The sequence below is a fragment of the Corvus moneduloides genome, chromosome 2 (assembly GCF_009650955.1).
Source record: "Corvus moneduloides isolate bCorMon1 chromosome 2, bCorMon1.pri, whole genome shotgun sequence".
Taxonomy (NCBI): Eukaryota; Metazoa; Chordata; class Aves; order Passeriformes; family Corvidae; genus Corvus; species Corvus moneduloides.
The window spans coordinates 96928655-96951874 of NC_045477.1; the positions used below are offsets into that span (position 1 = coordinate 96928655).

The 23220-nt window shown below is 39.5% G+C and overlaps 1 protein-coding gene across 2 annotated transcripts in view; it reads left to right on the forward strand.

Moving 5' to 3' along the window:
• The window catches only part of RASA3 (RAS p21 protein activator 3), a 131529-nt gene extending 112027 nt beyond the window's left edge, over positions 1-19502 (forward strand). The window contains exons 12-25 of one of the 2 annotated variants that reach the window (XM_032100482.1): positions 225-339; positions 1208-1282; positions 2155-2278; positions 3440-3546; positions 4186-4263; positions 5188-5265; positions 5811-5884; positions 6891-6938; positions 9584-9690; positions 10618-10700; positions 14096-14307; positions 15051-15154; positions 16883-17066; positions 17655-19502. In XM_032100482.1, the coding sequence (XP_031956373.1) occupies positions 225-339; positions 1208-1282; positions 2155-2278; positions 3440-3546; positions 4186-4263; positions 5188-5265; positions 5811-5884; positions 6891-6938; positions 9584-9690; positions 10618-10700; positions 14096-14307; positions 15051-15154; positions 16883-17066; positions 17655-17730 (1465 nt within the window). In that variant the 3' untranslated portion in view covers positions 17731-19502. The remainder of the gene's footprint in view (positions 1-224; positions 340-1207; positions 1283-2154; positions 2279-3439; positions 3547-4185; positions 4264-5187; positions 5266-5810; positions 5885-6890; positions 6939-9583; positions 9691-10617; positions 10701-14095; positions 14308-15050; positions 15155-16882; positions 17067-17654) is intronic. The other variant, XM_032100483.1, reaches the window with a different exon arrangement.
• The last annotated feature ends 3718 nt before the right edge of the window (positions 19503-23220 follow it).

Below are 23220 nucleotides of genomic sequence, written 5' to 3' on the forward strand. Positions count from 1 at the left end.
GATCTGTAGTCCCTCTGGATTTTCCAAGGCTGCTGCTTTTATGTTATACCCTGGAAGTGCACTAAATGCTGCATGACTGCATTTGATGGCAGGCTGGTGTCAAAGGGAAGTCTTGCCTGACTATTCAAACCCAGGATTCTGTCACCTTTCACTGCTGCTTTTATTTCTGTGTATTAGCAGTTGATTACAAAGAGACTAAATTGCAGTAAATTGTTCACTTCCAGAGATCCAAACACCATTTTCAGAGGGAACTCGTTAACTTCCAAGTGCATTGATGAGACAATGAAACTGGCAGGGATGCATTATCTGCAAGTTACACTAAAGCCAATTATAGATGAGGTAAGAACAGTTTAGACTGTTTATTTGGTAGAATGTCATTATAAAGGCCTTTAGGGAACAAGTACTGTTTATTACTTCTCATTTTAAGAACACTTTGTCGGAATAATGCTTAATAGCTTGTTTCTGCTTTAGGATCCTGTGTGTTAGGTTAGCCACAGCTGAGTCTCCCAATTCAGAAACAGTTGGATTGCATTAAAGGGAGAGGAAAATTTCTATTATTAAAGCACATTGCTTTGTTTTATAAAAACTAGCATATATTGTTTCTGAGAAATTAATAACTAGTATGTACAATAGAAAGCTGTTGTGAAGCTGTAAGTAATGCATTTCATCCAGTGGGTATACAGGGATACAGTTACTCTTAGATAACTGTGCATGTGATGCTTGTATTGTAACAGTGGTTTATTATCTATCCAGTCCAGAATGGTGAGTGTGGGTATTTTAGTGCAGTAATTGGGCAGTACTTTCAGACCACAGACTTCTTTAAATGATTTGACAATTTCTTCAGCTGTTTTTGTCTTAATGTTTCATCAGAAAATGTCACGGTTTAAAGAATATGGATATACTTTCAAAGGTGACTATTTTGGAAAAACAGAATTTTTCTTGAACTGCCTTGCTTGAGAGATTCTAAAGAGCAGTTCTGCATTTCAGTTGAAGGAAAGGGTAGAATGAATTAATGCTGCTTTTTGGGAAAAAATAAAGATCACACATAATTTACCTTTGCTGTTAAAAGAAAAAAATACTGTTTATAAAGTTGGGGTTTTGCCTTTTACCTCTCATCTCAAAAGCTAACAGATTATGCTTTTTACAAAACTTCTTCTACTTGTAAATAAACTTGTATACCAATTGTTCACTATATTTTTTTTTCTAGATTTGCCAGGTCCATAAACCTTGTGAAATTGATCCTGTGAAATTAAAAGATGGTGAAAACCTGGAAAATAACAGGGTATGCATTAGATTTTGAAGATAGTCTCTGTTCATGCCATCAAGTTTAACTGAGGTCCTCAGAAGTTTGATCTTGCAAATAATTTTGTCATTAGAATACACTGTAAGCTTTCTTGACACCACCCTTATAATTATTTTGCAACAGCTTTACATTATGCTATAAATGCAATACCTGTAGAAAGTTAATGATTTCTCCTGCTGCCCTGAGGACAAGGATAACTTAGCCTGTGGCTAGCCTGGAGAAGAGGAGGCTCAGGGGAGACCTTCTCTCTCTCTACAGCTAAAAGGAGGTTGTAGCAAGGTGGGGGTTGGCCTCTTCTCCCAAGTAACAAGTGACAGGACAAGAGGAAAAGACCTCAAGTTGCATTAGGGGAGGCTTAGATTGCATATTGGGGGAAAATTTCTTCACCTTAAGGGTGGTCAGGCACTGGAATAGGCTGCCCAAGGAAGTGGTGTAATCACCATCCTTAGAAATGTACAAGAGTATGTGGATGTGGCACGTGGGGATGTCGTTTGGTGGTGGACTTGGCAGTGCTGGGTTAACAGTAGGACTCAATGATCTGAGAAGTCTTTCCCAGCTTTAATGATTCTATGATTCTGCTGATGATGTAGTAAACAGTGCTAGAAGAAGGAATGATATGCCATACGGCTGTATCATTTAATGTTTGGCTTGATAGGAATGATATTTTTACTCTTCTACTTCAATATGTGCATTTCCCAAACAGTATAATTGAGTGAGAGTTTGTTTTTCAAGTGTATAATGTTGAAAGTGGGAATCTTTTAATGATGCCACTATGAATAAAACCAGGAATAGTACCACTTTCCACTGCAGGAAATTATACTAATTTTATCATAATCTTTGCATTTTTTCAGGAAAATCTGAGGCAATATGTTGATCGCATTTTTACTGTAATTACAAAATCTGGTGTAAGCTGCCCTACAGTGATGTGCGATATTTTCTTTTCACTGAGAGAATCAGCTGCCAAACGTTTTCAAGGTGAGCTTATAGATATTTTACATAACTGATAGTTTTAAACACAGGTGTAGTCTAGCAGTCTGCATGATCCCTGTTGGATTTAGTAATTGAACAGCAGCTTATTCAAAATAATATTTGCAGTATGTTAATGCTGTTTTTTCATCTATTATTCACTCCACAAGGAACATTGATTTTTAATGATGATTGGAGTTTTTTCCTTATAACTTTCAAAGGAAAACAGCATTTATAAAGGTCATTATGATGGTATGTGTTTATGGGTTCAGTATTTGCAAAGCATGCTCAATTTTCAAATGTTCAGGGCTCTGTAATGGCTCATTCTGCAGATTCCATGCAGTGCAATTATTTTCTGCTCGTATGTCAATCTGTAATAAAAGCCAGTCTATAAATTGGAGTTACTGCAAGCTCATTGCTCTAGGAGCCCATGTGCTGCAAAGGTTTTCTGGCTGTCAAGAGGCAGTTCTTTCCAGTCCGTCTTAGTTGTTTTGACTCTGTGAGAGTAAGTGGACAATGTAAAACCAGAATTAAGCAAAACAACCAAGCTATGTATTTTCATGAAGGGATGCAGGTTACAGTAAGGAAGTGTTAAAGAGAGTAACATGAGTTCAGCTTTTAAACAGGCACTTCAGAGTAGGGAAGCTCAAGCAAAAAGCCATTGACTGTGCTGTCATGTTCTTTATTTTATGTTTAAATAAAGAAGTAAAACGTCTTTTCTGTAACTACCAACTGGAATAGATACATTAGGAGTCTGTACAGCACTTGTACTTCGGGCTATAAGTAGGTAAATGAGAGTGGGCCTCTCCTGAACGTTTCATGAACTATGTAAATTATTCATCATACTTTAGTGCATATATGGAATCACAGATGTCTATGAAATTCCCTGTGTGGTGGAAGAGTGATTGGTGTTCTTGTAGCTTATGCTGTGGACCTGCTTATTTTTAAAGAGGCTCTCATTGACATTTCCTTGGGTTAGGCTAGCTGATATCTGGCTCCAAATCCTCTATCATCAGTTAACCCTGTAACCTGCAAATATATACATTACCCAGCACATGCTTGAGTTAGCTCTCTCAAGGCTCTGTGATAATTACATGAGGCTTTTCAGGAAGGATTATTGAAATGCTGAGTAGAGGGTTTTTTTTGTTTGTTTGTTTGTTTTTTAAATAGGTGACCTAGATGTAAGGTACACAGCTGTCAGCAGCTTTATTTTCCTGAGGTTCTTTGCTCCTGCCATTCTTTCTCCAAACCTCTTTCAGCTTACACCACACCATCCAGTAAGTACTGTATCAGTTTTTTTCTAGCTATGTTTATGGTTCTGTCACCATAGTCTGTCTGTCGAAATTCTTTGTTCAGTTCAATAGCCTTTAGGAAAAGTACCTTTGTTAGTTCAAAGATCTGTTTTATCTGTCTTGGATATGAAGCATATGTTGAATGACTTTGTATGTGAAGACCTTGGGAGATACTGGAAGAAGAGTGAAATTTAAGGATAAACAAGGTAGGTGGCCTAAGCTGCTGTGGAAGGAAGGTCATTGCTTTGGTTTTGCCATATCACATTAATGCTGGATTGATTTTCAGCAGTGTTGGAAGTATTTTGGATGTTAAGCAATGTATGCCAGGCTTCTTGTAGTTGTTCTTATTGGGAGTGGGGAGGATGTGGACAGCCTTGTTTTTGTTTTGCGAGCGATTGCCTTTGGATCTCTGAAGGTCAGTAGGGTAGCTGTGGAGTATGATGGCTTAAGAGTCAAAAACCTTTTAAAATAAAAGCAACTCTTTTCCTGCAGTGTTCTATTTGGGCTATTTTCTAATCTTCTGTTTCCTTTCTGCAAGTGAAATATGAAAAAAGAAATACAGTTTACCTTCCTCTATTCATTATTTTAAATAGCTAGTCTATGTAATATTGTTCTCTTTCCTAGGATCCTCAGACTTCTCGAACTTTGACACTTATCTCTAAAACCATTCAAACACTAGGCAGCTTATCAAAATCTAAATCTGTAAGTATGCTATTTTCATTTAATGGCTTAATTTAGGAAAGTGATTTTTTTAATCTTTTATCATTAATTGTAATTAAGCCTTTAAAATACTTGAATTGCACTAGGCTTATGCAAAACTGGTTATGTTTGCTTTGATTATAAGCCTCTCATGCTTAGAGGAAAACTAAATCTGTCTTAATCTGAACTAGATTTCAGTAAAGCAAATGGCGTGACCAAGCTAGAAGTCTACTTCAGAGCTTATCATTCCTTCTCTGGAAGAAAGACAATGATCAGGAGAACCTGTGAAGTTCTCTACTTATCTGTGATACACGATTAGCAACTCTACAGGCTTTATAGATTGTTTCAGCGTTTTAAAACTCAACTGAGAAAAGTCACCCAGTAAGGGGAAGGGCTATACTTTCCTTTTCATACCAGTTCAGTTACCTGTCTGTCAGTGGTGAGATTAGATCTAGATGCCCATACTCTGGATGTTTGATTGAAATAAGTGTATCTAAGGCACTGCACTGCTGTAGCTGGTGGTAGTTCGGGGTGGTTGGGGTCTTGTTAGGATTCACACAGGCAACTGCGGGTGACTGTGTACCTCAATTATGAATCCTTCAAGACAGTAGAATTCCTGTTCTTACACTTCTTGTCCAGAGGAAAATTAAAAGCCAAAGCAGAATTTTGAAGCATTTGAAGAATACATTATTAACTGTAGTAACTGAACATAAGAAATGCATTCTGCTATGTCTCTGAAAAAAAAGTTTGGTACTACTGAACGTGTGCTGTATAACATGAAAGTAGCACTTTGCTTATTTTACTTCTAGCCAGAAAAAAACCCTGTCTTATCTGCAGTGGCTTTCCTCCTGACGTACTGCTATTAACAATGATAATTTTCTGTATAAACTCTATGATGATATGCATGTTTTTGGCTTTGTATTTCAGGCCAATTTCAAGGAATCTTACATGGCTACATTTTATGACTATTTCAATGAACAGAAATATGCTGATGCAGTAAAAAATGTAAGTAATGTATGTGAAGGTTCCAAAAATCCTGCTGTGCTGTTGAAGTTGAATCTTAGAAAGCAATACATACTGTTAGTAAACTAGGAAGTGTGTTGAGAAAAGCAGACTCCTGATAACTAATATTCAAGAAACTTGTATCAAATTATATGCATGTGAATAGTAAAATCTCTTTGCATCTATTTCTAGTTAATAATTAGGTTGGATTAACAAGCCGTTGCTTAGAGCTTTTGAGATGTGTGTTTTGTAGAATGCTGCAGATCTGTGATGAAAATTGCTTAGTCCAAAAGTGAAAGATCCACATAACAAAGGAGAAGTGCAAGAAGTATTGGGCATCTGCAGTTCTACTGCTTAAGAGCTTTTGTGCTATTTTTAGGTTACAACCTAGGAAACTTCCCAAGTTCCTCAAGCTTCTGCCATTACCTTCTGTTTAACTACTCTTACAAATATTCTCTTGTGGCTCTGTGCTGTGCAAATGTTGAAAGATTTTGGTTTGGGGAGTGTGGTCCTGTCATTTTTACATCTGCTTTTTGTTCACCTTTTAGTTTCTAGATCTAATTTCATCTTCAGGAAGACGAGATCACAAGAGCATAGAGCAACCTATATTACTTAAGGAAGGGTAAGTATGCATGTGCAACAAAACCCTCTACTCATGTGCTTACTCCCATTCTAAGGCAGCCATCTCTTTTTCTGCCACCCCTATTCCGTTCATGCATTCAGAGAAGAATGTAGGAAAATTCTTGTGTTGCAGTTTCTCCTCCCTGTGGTTGCTATAGCTGATTTGAACATATTTTCATTTGATTTAAACATCTTAATATAAATGTGTGTTGAAAAAAAAAGGAGGAAAGAGAAGCCTGTAGAACTTAATTAGCTCAGCTAAGGCAAGATAAACTTAAATCAGTGTTGTACTAAAATCAAGTTGGGGTCTTCTTCCTGAACTCCAGTGAATAAAAGCTGTAAAATTCCACTGTGAAGACCGCGAAGACTGTGAAGACAGATACTGAATAAGTTAATGAGGGCAAAGCCTGCAAATGGAATTTGCTTTTGCTGCCCTATAAGATTCATATGCTAACTATTATCACGGCCATTTCGAGGAAAATTTGACATGCACTTGGAACAGTTTATAGTTTTAGTACCTTTCCTTTTTTGGAAAGCATGTTCCATATGCTCTGTTAGTTTCAGATACCAATTGCTGACATTTTTTGTTACAAAACTGAGTTGTTAAGATCATCTAAGTGCACTGTAGAAACAGCTTTTTTGAGCTGGGAGGAAGAAAGTAAAAAAAAATCCAAATTTTTGTCAGAGCTCAGTAAGCTCAAATGCTGTTTGAAATTAAGCTTTCATGGTCTCTTTAAGTAATGCAAGAACTACATTTTCAGTGAAAACATGACTACCCCTTCTATTTAACCTTGACAGTTCACTTCTCTGATAAACCTCTGTCCTTAGAAGCAATTTTGTCTATTTTAATTCTGTACATTTATCATTCTTTTTGTTTTCAAAAAAAATTTATAGTTTGTAACATTTGCCCTCTAACTGTAAAACATTTTTTCTGCCTCTGTCTTTCTTTTGCTCCTGTCTGATTTTTTTCTGTCTTTTCTTGCTCGGCCTGTGGCTGCTGTTGTAAGGACTCTTAAACTAACAGTAAAGAAAGTTGATGGTAATAGTTCATGCAGGTAAGATGGTAGAGGCAGTTGCTGCTTTGCTGTAGCTACTGGCTGACAGCATGTCCATTGCAGCAGTAGATTTGTCTGACTTAACTTTGGGGAGGAAGTACTCTGTTTAACCATCCTGAAATGCCTGTGTAAACCCAGCAGAGAACATTTAGTTACCCATTTCTTGATGTTGATCTTTTTTTTTTTTTTTTTATTTTTTTTATTCCCCTTAAAACAAAAATCTGCTGTAAATAGAGAATAAAGGATTTGTATCTGTAGGCAGAGCACCAAGAAGCGCTGTATGGATCCTGATGAACTTACTGGAAGTGATGAAGAGACCATACATTTTCTAGACACTTCTTAAGTAGCATTCATGTAAATTATTCTCGAGGTTAAGAAGTGGCTTTCAGCAGTCTGTTTTTTTCTGACATTTTGCATTATTGCCATGTTTTGTCATGGGATTTTTTACAGCCTTTGATTTGATTCTTCTCCAGATTGAATGGTGTTTTTATTTGCCTTTGCAATATTTTTGCTTTCTTTTATTTTTTTAATCTATCTTTGTCTCTATTAAGAGCTTTAAATGGAAAGCTATAGCATATGTGCTTTAGAATGAAAAGATTAGTCATTGGCACTTGGATTTGCTGACATCAGTCATGCCATCACTGCTTACCAACTGCTTACCAGCTGCCTGCCTGGCTCTTTCCAAAAGGAAGAGAATGAAAAGGAGAACTGGTTGTTTTTGTTGGTGAAAAGGGTGTGTTGATACTTCCAAGCAAGGCTAAGGCAGATCCAGACTCAGGTCTGCCATAAGCATGAGAAGAAACAGTCTCTCCAACCACCTTGTACTGTGGTACTAAACTAAATGGGTTTAATCTTGGACTTTTTCTCCCTCTGTGCTTCTGTTTGCTCTGACTTCTCATACATTTTGCAATTGCTAGAAACAAAGAAGTTGACCTTATAACTTCTGTGACTTTGAGTGCTTGTCACCTATCTCTGGAAAATAAAAGCACGTTTTTCTCTTGGCTATATCAACTATGAAGAATTTAATTAGAAATGTGCTCTTAGCTCTGCCACATGGAGTTTGCATTTTTCAAAGAGGGGAGGCTCTGTAAGAGTTTGCATTTTTAAGTCACCTTTAAGTGTTGGCATGAGAAGGACTAGAAACTAACTTGAAGAGGACGTTGTCCTGCCCAAGGATATCAATTCTTGCTTTGAAATTTGCCTTAATCTGGAATTGAGGGCTACTGCCAATGAGCCTGGTGATGACCTGAATCACATGGTTTTATTAAATATTTCTCTAGTATTCCAAGAATAAGGACCAAGACAGTAACTGTCTGAGTATCTTAAGAATAAGCGATCTGTGACCATAACCAGTTAAAAAAAAATAATCTGTTGCTGTAGACAGTCTTTGTCAGCTTTTGCCCACACACTTGGAATAAGCAGCAGGCACCAGCCCAGCTGGTTACAAAACAGTTAAAGTCTGAAGGAACTTGGGTTTCAATTTGAGCTTTAAACAGACCTGTGGTCTGGTCAGATGTATTGTAGTTATTTGTGACTGAAGGTACCAGAAGCAAGAAACAGTATTACCTGTTCTAATCATTTTAGCTCTGGTATTGAAAAATCTTCAAGTCATTTGCTGTTCTCTCTGTGGGCTCTTTGTGCTGTGTAGTGCCTTCCTACCTGATAAGAACTACTCTGTAGTAAATAGATTTTACCCACTCCATTATGCTATTCTGTATTTGTCACAATAGTTAATGTAATGTTTAGAGTAGCTGTTATCAACTCTCTACTGCATATGCACGCACATTTTTATCCAACAAAAGTGATGCTGAGCAGTATGAAGTCACCAAAGTCACACTGAAGCTTTTGGATTGATTTAGAGGTTAAGAAAGTGGTGGATGTATCACAGTTTCTCAGTGAACTAATTTCACAGTAAACTCATTCAAGTTTGAAATTAAATAAAACTGACAACTCACTAAATGAGCACCCCTAATCTGCTAGAAAAGGGGTGGGGGCTGCTCTACCTTCCAACCATGAGATCACTTTGTATGGTACTGAAATTGCATTTCCAACTGCAGTATCTATGTGCAATTGCAAATGAGGCTGTGGAACATCCTGATTCTGTTCCTAGAGCTTGAGAGTGATTAAAGCATGTAAGGGTACAGTAGGTGTGCTCCAGAGGCTTTATACCTGCCTTTTAATTATTAAATATAGTCTAAACCTTTTGAGCTTTCTCATAGCTTTAAAAAAAAGAAAAAAAAGCTTGTAGAGTCAAAAGGTTGGGCTTAGCAGAGCAGTACTAACCGTGTTCTGCCTTTTTCCTGCTGTACTAGGAAACCATTTAGCTGGATTTGTAACTGCAGAAAGGGCACAAACTGCAGCTCAGTTAACTAACTACAAGTCAAGGTACATGTCTTGCCCCTCATCTAGGTCTGGAAAAAGGACAGACCTAGCTAATAGATGCACTAAACCTATCCAAATGTGACTCTCTTCCTTGCCAAGAAAAGGCCTCAATAATTAGAAAATACTCTGCGTCCCCTCGTAAAGCTTTGCAAGTGTGATGACATGTATCTGTATGCATATATATATACACATATAAATCCATGTACATAAGCATGTATCTTTAAAAGCTGGTGTATTGTAACAATTGGTACCCTGTTTACTAGGTTCATGATCAAGAGAGCACAAGGAAGAAAACGATTTGGTATGAAAAACTTCAAGAAGAGATGGTTTCGCCTGACAAACCATGAGTTTACCTATCAGAAAAGCAAAGGTAACAAAGGTTTGCCTGTCTTGTTTTGGTACATTAAAGCAAAGATTAAACATAAGGATTGTGTAGGAGTAGAAGACTGAGATCTAGATCTGTAGCTGTAGAAGACACAGTGCAGGCATGTCTGTCAGCCTGTATGTTCTTGCTCTTTTTTTAGTGTCTGTATTGACAGTTAGAGAAGCTTCTTGGATAGCACAGTACCCTGTAAGTTAGCAAAGTAATAGTAGATAATATTTATCTAATACCAGTTATTAACATTGTCCGTAGGTTTCGCAGTTACCTAGATTGTCCTAGGAAACAAAACTTACAAACCTTAAGCTGGGATTTGGGTTTCTGTTGAACATTCTCAGATGCATCTCAGCATATGCTCATAAATTCTGTAGCACTGGCACAACTGGGTGCAGTCGACAGGGATTTGCCTTTCAAAATGTGTTCACTTAATGTTGCCTGATAGCAAGGATTTTGCTTTTTGCAAATCCTTCCTGTCTGTTCAATAGTACACAACAAATACCACTTCCTTCCATCATGTAAGTACATAGGGAGTAAGAAAGATAGGGAAGTATGTTCAGATCATGCCAGTCGTCATTTCACACTCAACTTTGAGGTCTTGCATCACCACTAGTTCAGTTCAGCTCACAGGAATGATTTATTTCATTGTCACCTTCGCAGTAAATATACTGTGTCCTGCTGCAGCAATCAGTTTCTAAGAGGTTTGCTAATGTAAGGTAGTGCAGCTGAAAACAGAAATTACTTAAGATAATACTTAAAGACCATGCTAGGAAATCCCTGATGAGTGAAAGATTTTTCCTCTTTTCTTACGCAGTCAAAATGATCTTCAAAGCAACTGTATCAGCCCTTAGAAAAAGGGCAAAAGGTGAAGATGAGTTGTGAGTAAGTGGCTCATTATCTGTGTGTCTGTGTGTTCTGCAGGTGATCACCCTCTGTGTAGCATTCCAATTGAAAACATTCTGGCAGTGGAAAGGCTAGAGGAGGAATCCTTCAAAATGAAAAATGTAAGTAGGTCATCTTCATTAATGTATTTGTTAGGCTGCTCCAGATCCACCAGCCTAATCGTCTTTTTCCCCTTTGTAACCTGGATTGGATTTCTATTGAAAGATGTACAACCACAGCTGCTTGTTCTGTATATAGTAGCAGGAGTTTCCAAAAGTACAGCCCATTCAGATTCTTAACAGCCCAGTCAGCAGTCTTTGGATTTCGTGATCTGCAGCACACTCAGTACTGAGCACTGCTGATCAGCTGTCAGCTCTGTAAGGTCACACACAGGTAAAATGATCAAGTCCCTGCCCTTTCTGTCAGGCCTCTCTGGTGGGGAGGAGCTCGCTGCTTATGACTGTGAAGGATCACAACTTCTTCATTAGCTATTATGTTTCTTTATTGCTTAATGAAAGTACATATATATATGTATTTGTATATGTCTGTTTAATTTGGGTTAGGTTATGTACCAAAACAACATCTGCGCTGTGCTGGTATGGTTTACTATTTTGATTGCCACGTTAAGGAATAAAACACAGCTGTATTTCTCATGCATGGAACACTACTGCCAACTTCTGTATTGTGTAAGAACAGACTTGATCAGTTTGGGTGGTGTTGGGAACCTTTTTCATACACCTCTGCCTGTAAAGCTGAGTCCAGTCCTTAAAAAATTGTATTTAAAATAAAACAAAAAAAGCGCTCAGTTTTTTTCCCGGTTCTTAACATGCATCTACTACAGACTTATTTATGTACATAAATAGTTGTGACTTTTATCTTTTTCTGCCTTTAAGTCTTTCCTGCTGTCTACACTGCTTGTGAGCACCATGCAGGGCAGTGCCCAAACCTGCCCTCGATACTAGGTTCCTTGAACAGCTCTTTGTTAAAAGGGAAATACAATTCTAAACTCCTCAGTATTTCCCAGTTTCAGGTATTATTTTGGTAGCATCTCTCTCTGTGCTAGAGCATGGAGTAAGTTTCAGTTCCATCTGCTTCTAGAACACATCTCAATTGTAGTGTAGTTTGCTCTGGTGTTTATAACTCTACTACATGGCAAAAACCAACCAAGCTGCAAAATACTTTAAGCTATCAGAAGGCAGCTGTAACATGGGATGAACTGTTGTCATCTGCACTCTGCAAACTAACTTGATTGAACTGAAAGCAGCCACACAGTTGAGATAAAACTCACTGTCTGTGGAAAGGAGCTGAGCTATAGTTTTGTAACTCATGCTGAGTCTACTGACCTAGACTGAGCAACCAAAATATGTCTGTATTGTGAAGATTCATTATAGGAAAAATATGGCTTTATTGTTAACATCAAAAACTGCTATTTTGGTTGCTTAAATTCAGTATTACTTGGAATATCAAGGTGACTACATCCATTCTGGAAAGTAAGATTCAGTCTTTCCATAAACAGTAGAAAATACTGTTGCCACCTTCTTGTGCTAATATATTCCTATTTTTATTGCCATATATAAATAGATTACTGCAGCAAGATCAGGATTCTCGGAACACCACAGCAGATGTATTTGCAATGGATATTCCCTCATGGGTGCTAAGTGTGATAAAAATTCACATTTTGTATAAATACTCTCTGTGTATCTGTGCTCTGAATTGCACCAAGTGTGTCTTTCTCACTCATGATAAATCTGCCTGTCTGACAGTAAGGCCAGTAACCTTCATCATTCTTAAGCACAGTTTGGGGAGTGTGAGGGTGGCTTTAAGTACTGTTTGGGTCTTCTGTGTTGTTTGAGAGGCAACTGGTTTTGGTAGTGTAAAGGCCTTGCAGCCACTTGAAATTCTTGGCTTAGTTGTGGGCTCCTCAGTAACCGTTGCCATATGTTGGATCACTTTGGTTGGTATCCCCTTACACAAAGCCATACTCCTTAAATCTGTTCCTTTGTTGGAATGCAGGAGGCTCCATTTACCCCAGCAGGACATTAAAATTATTTTCCCTGTAGTTCTGTGTTAAAATTATTTTCCCTGTAGTTAATGTGAGGGTTGAACTACACGCTTCTGTCTTCCTTTTTCTTCCTTCCTTCCCTGTTTCCTAGACTGAAATTGACAGTTATGCCCTGAAGAGTTTTATTAAAAGGACTCTTTGGTGTGTAGTTGATGCTGTTGGACTGATCACACCAAGCAGCTCCTACACTGCCATTGTGTATTGTGCCTTTCTAATTATTGCCTGATACCAGTAGGGATACTAGATCCAGGGAAATGGTTGTTTGAGTTTTCCCTTTGCTGTTTGGAATCATGTACATCTAAAAGTGTCACAAAGGAAGAAAGGATTGTGCTTGGTACCAGTCTGCAACATTCTCCCAACCAGCTAGGTGCAGAATTCAAGCCAGTATTTCAGGTCCGTGTAACAAACAAAGGCAAATTTTAATTTTGTTGGGTCTGGTTTGTTGTTATTGATTGGTTTGTTTGTATGTTTTTTTGTTGGTCTTTTTTTTGTGTCTGTGTTTGCACCTCTCTGGTTTTCTTTTTAAAACAGCTGTTTGGAAAATTGTATTCCATATGATACGGTCAAATGATTTGAATAATCAAATGAGGAAGTGGAGGGGAGAAAGATAATTTAGGCATACCTGAAAGAGAAGAAAATGCAGTAAAATTAAATACTTGCAGAAGCTAGAGGAAATGAAGGAAATCTCCCTTTCCAAAATTTGCAGCTAGGATCACTAACTTCAGCCTAGTAATCTTCAGTGCATGATCAGTGTAATCAAGCAATAAGGCTGTGCATCAGAAATTTCCTTCTTCAAGAAAATAAATACCCTTTTAGGTAGGTTGCAAGCTGTTTTGAACAGGCAGGAGAGCTTTAGTTTAGATTTTCAGTGGCCAAGCCGTGATGCAGAATTAATGTGTAATTACTTAAACTGCCTGATTCAATCGAAGAGAAACAGTATTTCTGTGATTTTCTAATAGCAGCTGTAGTTGAGTGCAGAAGCATGGAAGTTACTAAAAGGCAAGGGTCATGCAGGTGTTAAAAGGACTAGAGAAATGGCAGTATTAAACTAAGGCTGGATCCAAACTCTTTGTTTTTTTCTTTTCTGCCTCCTGCTGATGAGCATTTCCTTTCAGGCCAGCACTGGGTTCCTTTGTCAGCCTTCCAAAACTTGGAGTTGCAGCATTATTAAAACTGCTTCCCCAAGGCTGACAACAAATCTTGTTGAGACCCAAGCAGCAAGTGGATATTAGCTATTTGTAAATTATCTCCTACAGGAATGGTATCTTACTGCTTGCACCAGGTGAAAGGTCTTGTTCTTTTAAGGGCACACTTGCTGTGTGGTTTTGTGTTGAAATGTATTTATCAGTCCATTCTTTCAGTATGCTGTGTTTTTCCTGCAATAATTCTTCGCTCCAAGTCTAGTCTTAGGTTCACTGACTCATTCTGGTGCTTTATTCTGTGGTTTATTTGCAGATGTTCCAGGTGATCCAGCCTGAAAGGAGAGTCTTGTATATACAAGCAAATAATTGTGTGGAGGCCAAGGACTGGATTGATATCCTCACCAAAGTTAGCCAGTGCAACAAGAAGCGCCTCACGGTCTACCATCCCTCGGCTTATCTTAATGGCCACTGGCTTTGCTGTAAAGCTACTGCAGATAATACACCTGGCTGCACACCCTGCACAGGGTAAGGGTTTCAACATGCCATCAGGTGTAGGTACTGCCATGGGTATTTGTGTCTCTGCAGTGTGACTTGCAGGCTCACAGTTAACCAAGATTTGCCAGGTGAACCAGTGTTCAGAGGCCATCTGTTGGTATTCCTGATTCTGCATGTCTTGATCAAAATGTTGACTTTTTAGAGTTAAAGATGGTAATAAGAGTTGGCTGTGGGATAAAATACTTTGGTTTTGATCATTTGTCATTAATAAAAATGTCAGAAGTCCCTTCAATATCCTGTTTGCAAATTCCTGAAGCACTCATCTGCGGATAGATTTAATTCTAAACTGATCTTTTCAGGGGGCTACTCATGCTCTCTCTTAAAGATGTATTGTCTGGTTTGTAGGAAGCAATTTTCCTCTATAAACTGAGGGGAATGAAGAGACTGTATTACTGGTTAGAATAGAAGACCTGTGTGGTTGGAAGTTCAGTGCTTTGGCTCCTCCATCTGGTTGTAGCAGACTAATTCACCAAAATGTCTGGGTACTGATACAGTCTTCTCTTTCAAGTCAGTGAAAATATGCTGGATAAATAGAGGCATAAAGAAGTTTGAACTTGTCTTCTTCCTTTGGGAAAACATGGATGGTTTTGAGCTGTTGCACAATCTGTTGGCTTTCATGAGAACGCACTTTTGTTTTCCTTGTTAAGTGCTTTATGTGCCATAATACACTGTTAAGCATATAACTTTTACCTCTCTTCCCTGATGCCTTACAGAGGCCTGCCAGCAAATATACAACTGGATATAGATGGAGATAGAGAAACTGAGCGCATCTACTCTCTTTTCAACTTGTATATGCCAAAATTAGAGAAAATGCAAGGTGAGGATTAAAGATCATTGCATCTCCAATTCACTTACCAAGGCAAAAATACCAGTGAAAAGTTGGATGTTCTGGCTCAACCAGCCTTGCAAATCACATCCTAGAGCACAGTGGCCTTTATTTCACTTGTTTCCCCTTGTGCTGTCTTGAGGCAGTTGTGTGTATTATTTTTGGTGCAGTCTCGTGGTCTGTAAAAATGTTCTTTGTGTAATAACAGTTGTTTGAAATACGGTCTTAACCACATCATCCTAAAATAGCATAGGCACAGAGTGTTGCCTGGATGCTCTGAACTGACAAATCAGAGCCAGCACTGAACCAGAGTTTTACTGATCCTGCCAAGAAGCCACCAGCAAAGCTGAGGTTTCAGTGGAATATGGTTTTGTGTTACCAGAAGTCATGTGCATGTTGCCTGATTCAGATCCTAAGAACAGGCTGGATACAAACGGTTTCTTCGGGAAGGCTCTTTTGGAATTACCCATCGAGGATGACCTATGGATGCCTGTGAAATGTTGAAAAGTGGAGTTTTGACTGGGAAACCTTCAGGAGCTGAGGGAAGCAGAGATGTGATGGAAAGGATAAGAGAAAGAAGAGACAGCAGAGGAAGTTGGTACTAGTAGGCATGCCAAGAGAAGTATCCGGTGTACACAGTGCCAGACTTGAAATCCCAGTTTAGCACAGGGAGTGGTGGGGAAGCCTTCACTGTGGCACTGATCTTTAAATAGGACTTTATTTTATAATATGAGATAAGCCAGTGGTGTCAAACACGCAGACTGGAAAGCACTTTAATCTGTTCCTGGCTGCTGTGCAATTGCAAACTCAAGATCCTCACCACTTCCGAGCTGTCTGAACTGGTGCCCAGCTTTCCCCTGTTCCGAATCCTCGCTGCCAGAGTCAGCATCGAGTTTCGGTGTTGGGGAAAAGGACGCAGGTCTGGCACAGACAGTGCAGCAAGGGGAAGGGAATTTGAAAGCTGAGACTGGGGTGGCAGTAAAGCTAGAAGGAGAGACAAAGTAAAATACTCTTTCCCCTTCTTTCCCCTTCTAATGTGCTCTCTACAGTGCAGAAGTAGTTCATGTGTAGTCAGTGTTCAGATCTCTTAGGAAGGCTCCCTGGTAAGATCAGAAGGTGTAGAAGTATAACTTGCCCCTTTGGATATGTCATAAAGCAGGCAACCAGGCAGTAGTCATGGCATATTCTGCTTATGCTTATTGCATGAATCTTTTCGGGGTGATGTGGTAAAGCATGACTACTTCAGCCTGTAATGTTTTTGAATTAGAGCCTGTACTTGCTGCCTGGGGTTGAAACCTGTCCCAACAAGTGAATAGTTGACTTTGTGCTGGCCACCCCTGCAGCACAGTGGCAGAGGCAGGCCTGTGTCAGAGTTTCCAAATTGTGTGCATGGGGTGCAGATAGTGGCATTTGAGATGAAAGCACTGCCTGTGCAGCAAAGGACAGCTTCCCACCAAGCCTGGAGCAGCTGCCAGGCTTGCTGGCCTTCCCGTATAAGACGAGGAGGAGGGAATGGGCATGGGACAGCCTCTGTGCATCCCAACAGCCCGGCAAAAGGACAGGGAGCTTCTGCTGTTGATGTCAGCCACAGTTCTGTGGTGGTCATACAGGAGCAAACCAAGAAACTGCATGAACCCCAGACTGAATATTTTTAGTCTGTTTGTCTTGCTTTTTCCCCCTGCCTGATATCTATTCCTGTACTTTATTTTTTTTCTCCAGAGGCCTGTGGGAGCAAATCTGTGTATGATGGACCTGAAGAGGAAGAGTATTCTACATTCATCATTGATGACCCTAAGGAGACATATAAAACACTAAGGCTGATTATTGAAGGTGTTGGAACTTTAGAGCAGGAACATGCTCAGTATAAGAGGGATAAATTTAAGAAGACAAAGTATGGAAGCCAGTAAGTACAATGGGTTGTACAGACAGGGGAACAGTCCTGGAAAATTATATTTCCCTTGCTTATACTCTGGCTTTCACCATATTTTGTCCCAAAAAGATTCTGCAAATACATACAGAGTAGCAGTGTGACTTAGGATTGATATCACAATATTTTAAAGGACTTTAAGGAATTTTTTAATCCTTGTTTTTAATGTGGTTTCATTCATAAAATCTAAGTGTGGGTTTGTTAGATTGTTGGTTTTAAATTTTGAACCCATGCTGGTGAGCTGAGCAGTTAATAGCAGAAGATACATGTGTTTACCAGCTTATCTTGGAGTGTTGGTTTAAAAATGGAAAGAGTGGCTGACACAGCCACATGACTGTATTTTGTGTACATATAAATAAAGCATTCTGCATATGGCTGACAAAAAAGAGGATCAATTCAGTCAGTTCTTCTAGCTCAAGTAAAATGCAGTATTATCATTACAATTACACCTTTAAAAATCAAATTTAGGGAAAAAGTTCTTGTGTGTTCCACTTTCTGGTCTGATATTTTTATGTCCTGACAGAAAGCTCTATGTATAATCCTGGTTTTTTTCTTTTCTTCTAGAGAACATCCCATTGGTGACAAGAGCTTCCAGACATACATCAGGCAGCAGTCAGAGATCTCAGCACATTCCATATGAAGTGCGAAGGAAATCACAGGACAGTGCTGAAGGGTCAATCAGTGATGCTAAATAGCAAAACAAAAGGGAAGCCACACATGTAGCAAAATGTATGGATAAGTGTCAAGCTTACAAACTTTGAGACTTGGTAAACATACTCTCTTTTCAAGAAACTGTTATAATAGTTGCTATGCACTTTATTCATCTGGTTATTGACAGATGATAAAACCCTGCCTTCTAGGCAGTTGTCGTGTATTTTTAAATTTGCTTTGGTTTCTTGGAATCTAGTGATCAGTTCAATGATCAAGGTGTGTGGACTTCATCTTGACAACTCCCATGCAATTCCTTATGTTTTGGAAACCAAGCATGCTGCTAATATGCAGCATTTTGTAGAATGGTTGGTTGGTTGTTACTGGTTTTTGTTCCTGATTAATGTATATTATGCCACACCCCTTGCGTGCTCTCTTAGGAAAAGCTTAGTAACACTTTACTTTTAATGCCTGCATTTAGACAAGAAGCAGAGAAAAATCCCTCTGGTGTAATCATCTACGTTGTAGCTTGTATTCTGAGCAGGCCAAGGAGCAGGCCATTTGTTTTTACAGCAGCGTAATTTTTGCTAACTGTGCACAGTTTTTAATAGAAATTCAAATCTGAATGGTACTCTTGATATTTTTGAGATACGAAGTCATTTCTCCAGGCACATTCAGCAGACTTTGGATTTGAAGATGCAATCTCAGCAGTATAATAAAACTGACTCTCATAAATATGAGTAAGAGAGAAATGAACTCATGTCAAAGCTCCTTGTCTCTCTTACACAGTCCAGTGAATGGTAATTGTTGAAAGCCTGCCAACTGAAAGGCAAGGTAAGCTGATTTTGATGACCTTTTATCACTGCAGTGAGAAGGACAAATAGAATATGAATCTGGCAGCTGAGACATGCTGATTCCCAGGCACAAAAGCCGTCAAGATGGGCTTTCTCTGAAAGGATGTTTATGCACTGGAGTCCATGCTATCCTAGTACCACTTGCTTTTCTGGAAAATAGATTTCTACTTTTCCAAAAATGTTTTTAAATACTTTTTAAAAGAGACTTGTTAAACAATATTTAGTATATTAACATGCATAATGATAACTTGTTAATTTTATGAGTGTAGTGAAAATGGAATGAGCTGTGTATCTCACTAATACCAACAAAAGGAGAGGAATAAAGGTCTTCTAAATATTAAATGCATATTTATGTACGCTGTTTAGTTGTACACCATAATTTTTCTGTGTAAGGGTCTGATATACAAACATCTAGCTTTGATGGCTTGGAAGCCTGCATGATGGACTTTAGGCCTCTGTGGGGTAGAAGCTAGTACAGGTTTTAAGCTGAGTTGGATCAGAAAGCATTGATCAGTTTAATGTGAAGATGTCTGTGTCTTTGCTTCAAGTGTTAAAGAATAATTCTTAACTGTGTCCTCATTGCATCTGACATGAATTAAGGTGGCTAAAGTACTTTGAATGCCTCTTGTTTGTTAGTGATGTTCTTAGGAATTAAGTTTTGGTTTTGTTCAAATATATAGTAGACCACCTTTTAGTAGATGATAAATGATCTTTTATTCATCTTCATCCAGCAGACTGGGGAAAGGGAATAATGAAGCATTGCAAAGATACGTTTTGGACTCCAAGCTTTTAGCTGCCATGAACTGCAATTTTTAACATGTAATTGTAACTTAATATTGTTTATAAAATACTAATGATCTGTAATGTGTGTTCTACTTGCCAATTAAAAGAAATGGTTTATTTCTGAAAACTGCGTCCACGTTTGAAGTCTTTTTAAATTCACAGTGGCCACCTGCTGTTCCGAGTGGGACCATGGATGAAGATCCTTGTGAGTGTGAACTACCAAGTCCCATCCTTGCTCCTCCTCCCATCCCCACCCACCCCTTTTCCTTTCAGCATTGCACCCATGGGACTCGGCAGTGAACCAGACTGGGCATCTGAGCCAGCCATAAAATACCTTAGCAAAGAAAGGTCGCTCAGCTAGATCAGCATCTTGAACTGGTTCCTTGTGTTACTGCACAGTAACTGAGCTGAGACAGTGTTGAAAGGACAGGAGGAACAAGCTGAGCCCACAGCACCCTGCATGTTTATTGATTGGCTCATAGACCTATGAAACCACCACCCTTCTGGTTAGGACCTGTTCCATGACAAACCTTGGACATGTTGAGGTCTGTGCAAGTCATACTCCTGGAGCTTACCAGTCCTCTCTGGATAATCCTGTGCACGGAGCTCTGGCTCTGAGATGATGTGTGACAGGCTGCACACACTGATTCTCTTGGGGAGTGTTTCCAGGGAGGCTGGACAACAGCCCCTCTGGGATGGCAAGCTGTTGACCAGCATTCAGGGTGTGTTCATTCAGCTTGCGTTGAAGGTAACTCCTACTGCTGCAGCGGGTGTCTCTCACCACAGCCCAGGCGGGTGTTTCTGAGAAGCTTCTGGGGACGAGCTGCTGCAGGCGCCTTGAGCTGTGTGACAGTAGTGGTTTAACAGATAAACCACATCCAGGAACAAAAACCAGAATGATGGTGGAAGACACGTCACCAGTGTCCTGGTGAAGGTGAACTTGACCACAGTTGTGAAAAATGTGGGTTTTTGCTGAGGAACCATAAACCTTGTTTTGAAAACAAAATTTTACGTAAAATGAGGTAGGAAACTGACACAAGATTTGTAAGAAATGAGCAGAGTTAAATGCAAAATTACTGTAACACCATTTCCAGCTCTGTCTCTTTTTCACTCAGTCTCATCTGGTGTATATGATAATTTTCTTCTGCTAACATGTCTTAGCTTAAGTCAATAGGGAATCTTTGAAAGCTGCTTTTTGCAGCATAACTTTGCATGTTTGGTGAGGGGGTTGTGTTAAAACTGGGCTTCCAGGACTTGCTTAGCCTCTATCTCCTGTCTGTCTGTAACATATGTTTCTGATGCTATCTTCAGAAACACTCAGAAATCCTACCCACAAGAGAAAAAGCTTGATTGGGAAACTTGGGACAGCATCCCTTGTGTCTGTAATGAAGAAAATAGCAAAAAAAAAAAAAAAAAAAAAAAAGGCATCATATGCATAAGTAAGCACATCAGGTCAGTTTTCTTTCCTTCTCTGCTCTGTCCCAGGGTGAAAAGCAACAGAATTATTTTTGACAGAAGAAATAATTAGAAGCTGGGCTATTCTCTCCTGGGACTCCTACTGCCAAAGAAGTTCCTTGTGCCTTTTTTCTCCCTTGCTGAAGCAATGTGCTAGGGCAAGACTGATGTGGTGACAGGACCCAGATACCTAAGGCAGCTGGCTGTGTGACACAGCTGTATGAGGCACCTGAACTTGGATGTGTTTCCCATCCTCTTTCTGCATTACTCTATGCAGTTTCAACTTTCTTAAAGGTCTGTGTGAGAAGTTCACCTGGATAGCAGGAGAATGTGTGAACCCTGCCAGCCCCCATTATTAGGTCCTGGAAGTGGGTGCCACAGGAGGAATATGGTGTAAGGACTGACAGTGGGGGGTGCTTGGAGATAAAGAATAGCATCTTCCCATGAGCCACCTTCTGTGTATGCATTGCAGGGGCTAGGAGGGCTTACTGAAGACAGCATTTCCTTCTGGCTGTTGGGCTACTGTCATTAAACAGTAGATAAATTATTCCAAAGCTCAAGTGGGTACTGAGGAACAGAGGAAGTTTCAAGACAGAAGCACTGTATTCCTAGATGGATAAGATTCTGGATTTGATCTGTGTAAGAAAAGATTGGAAAGAGTCATCATGAATCAATTGTTCTGCATTCCTAAAATAAAACAGGATCCTAGGAGATTAATCTTGGGGATAGAAACCAGCCCTCCTAACTTGTGAATAAATCACACGCACCTTTCCATTTCAATCCTTACTTTTCTTCTGCTACTCCATTTGAGCCACTCTGATTTACCTCAAAGTTTAAAATCATCTAGTTTACTGGTTTTGTGCAAAGCTGTTACTTTTAACCACAAAGTTGCCTGGTGGTAGGTTTGCCTGCAAAAATAATGTGGAAGTCTTGATTAAACAAAAGGCTCACCAGCAGCCTGGGCTAGATGTAAGGAGTGTTGAAATGGTAAAAATGAAAGTTGGCTTTTTACTAGTTGAAAACGTTGCTATGCTGAATCTTAACCAAAAGCATGCCCTAGATGGCCTAGGTCTGGTCAGCGTTGAGAGCAAATTCTCTCTGCAAGTGTGCGGTCTCTGTGGTGTCTGACTTACTTTACTAAATTAATTCATCATCTTTAACCTCTGTCACAGTTGCACTGTTCTGTCCTAAAGCTGTCAAAAGGAAGTACATTTTTTATTGTTTACTTGAGGCCATAACAAAAGTACTACCTAGATATGGACTCTTACAGGCAATTGAGTAAGTTTTGATAGAGTTGACAGCAGTGCACAGGATTGCCGTCACGTACCAAAGGTATGGATTTATAAATTTAATTGAATAAGAAAGATACTTCGGATAAATGTAGCCATGTATTTCTCTGGGGGTGGAAACTAAAACTGTAGTCATAATGTTTGTGTACAGAAATCTGATGATGGGAATACAAGAAGTGAATTTTGTGAATTAAAGGGGAAGAAAGATATACTTGATGAAAACACAAACAGTGCACAAAAAAAAAAAAAAAGGAAGGGCTACCCTGAAATGCTTTGTGTTTTGCTTTCTTTAGCAAGTTTTTCTGCATTTCAGCTCAGCTATAATTCCTACTTCTCATTCTCTACAGAAGCTATCTTTTTGGCAGCCATGACAACCTATGACTAGAGAGGCTCACAGCTGAGAAACACAGCTTTAAAAATAGACAGACTCATCTGTGGTGTCTGGAGATGCAAATGCTTTGCCTCCCGCTGTGCCACAGCGTTGTGAGAACAACTCCGTGGTATGTCTCCTCTTGTGGTAAGGCCCCCTTAAAGAGATTCTGCTGCCTGCCCTGGCTGTGGTTCTGCATCCCATTAATAGCACTGATGAAACCGAATCAGTGAAATAATTGGGAGTTGTTAGGAAGAGATTTTGGAAAAATCTGGACTGTCTACATAACCAGGTTTCGCCACCCCAAGACAGGGAGTTTGTAGAGTCCTCTGAGAGGACTGGGCATTGAGTCTCACCAAAGAGTAGCTGGTGCCCAGGCTATTTTGGTGTCAGAGATGGCTGATGCTTTTGCTTTATTTAGAAGTTGTGACTACAGGAGAGGGGCTGAAGAAACTGGCAGGCCTGGGCAGATAGTATCAGTTTCATTAGGAGAGAGAGGAGACAGGTATGAAAATCCTCATAAGGAGGCAGGACCCATCTTCCTGGGCTGGAAGAGGCCAAATGCTCTGGCGTTTAAGGGCCTGCTCACATCTTACGGTAGGACCTGGCACAGTCAATGTAAAGCAAGAGCCAGGAGGCCATGCAGCCTCAAGCAGAAAAATCAGAACTGGATTTGCCCACTGGGCTCCCAAAGCTGAATGATGCTCTCTTGATCAAGCTGTCCAGTAATT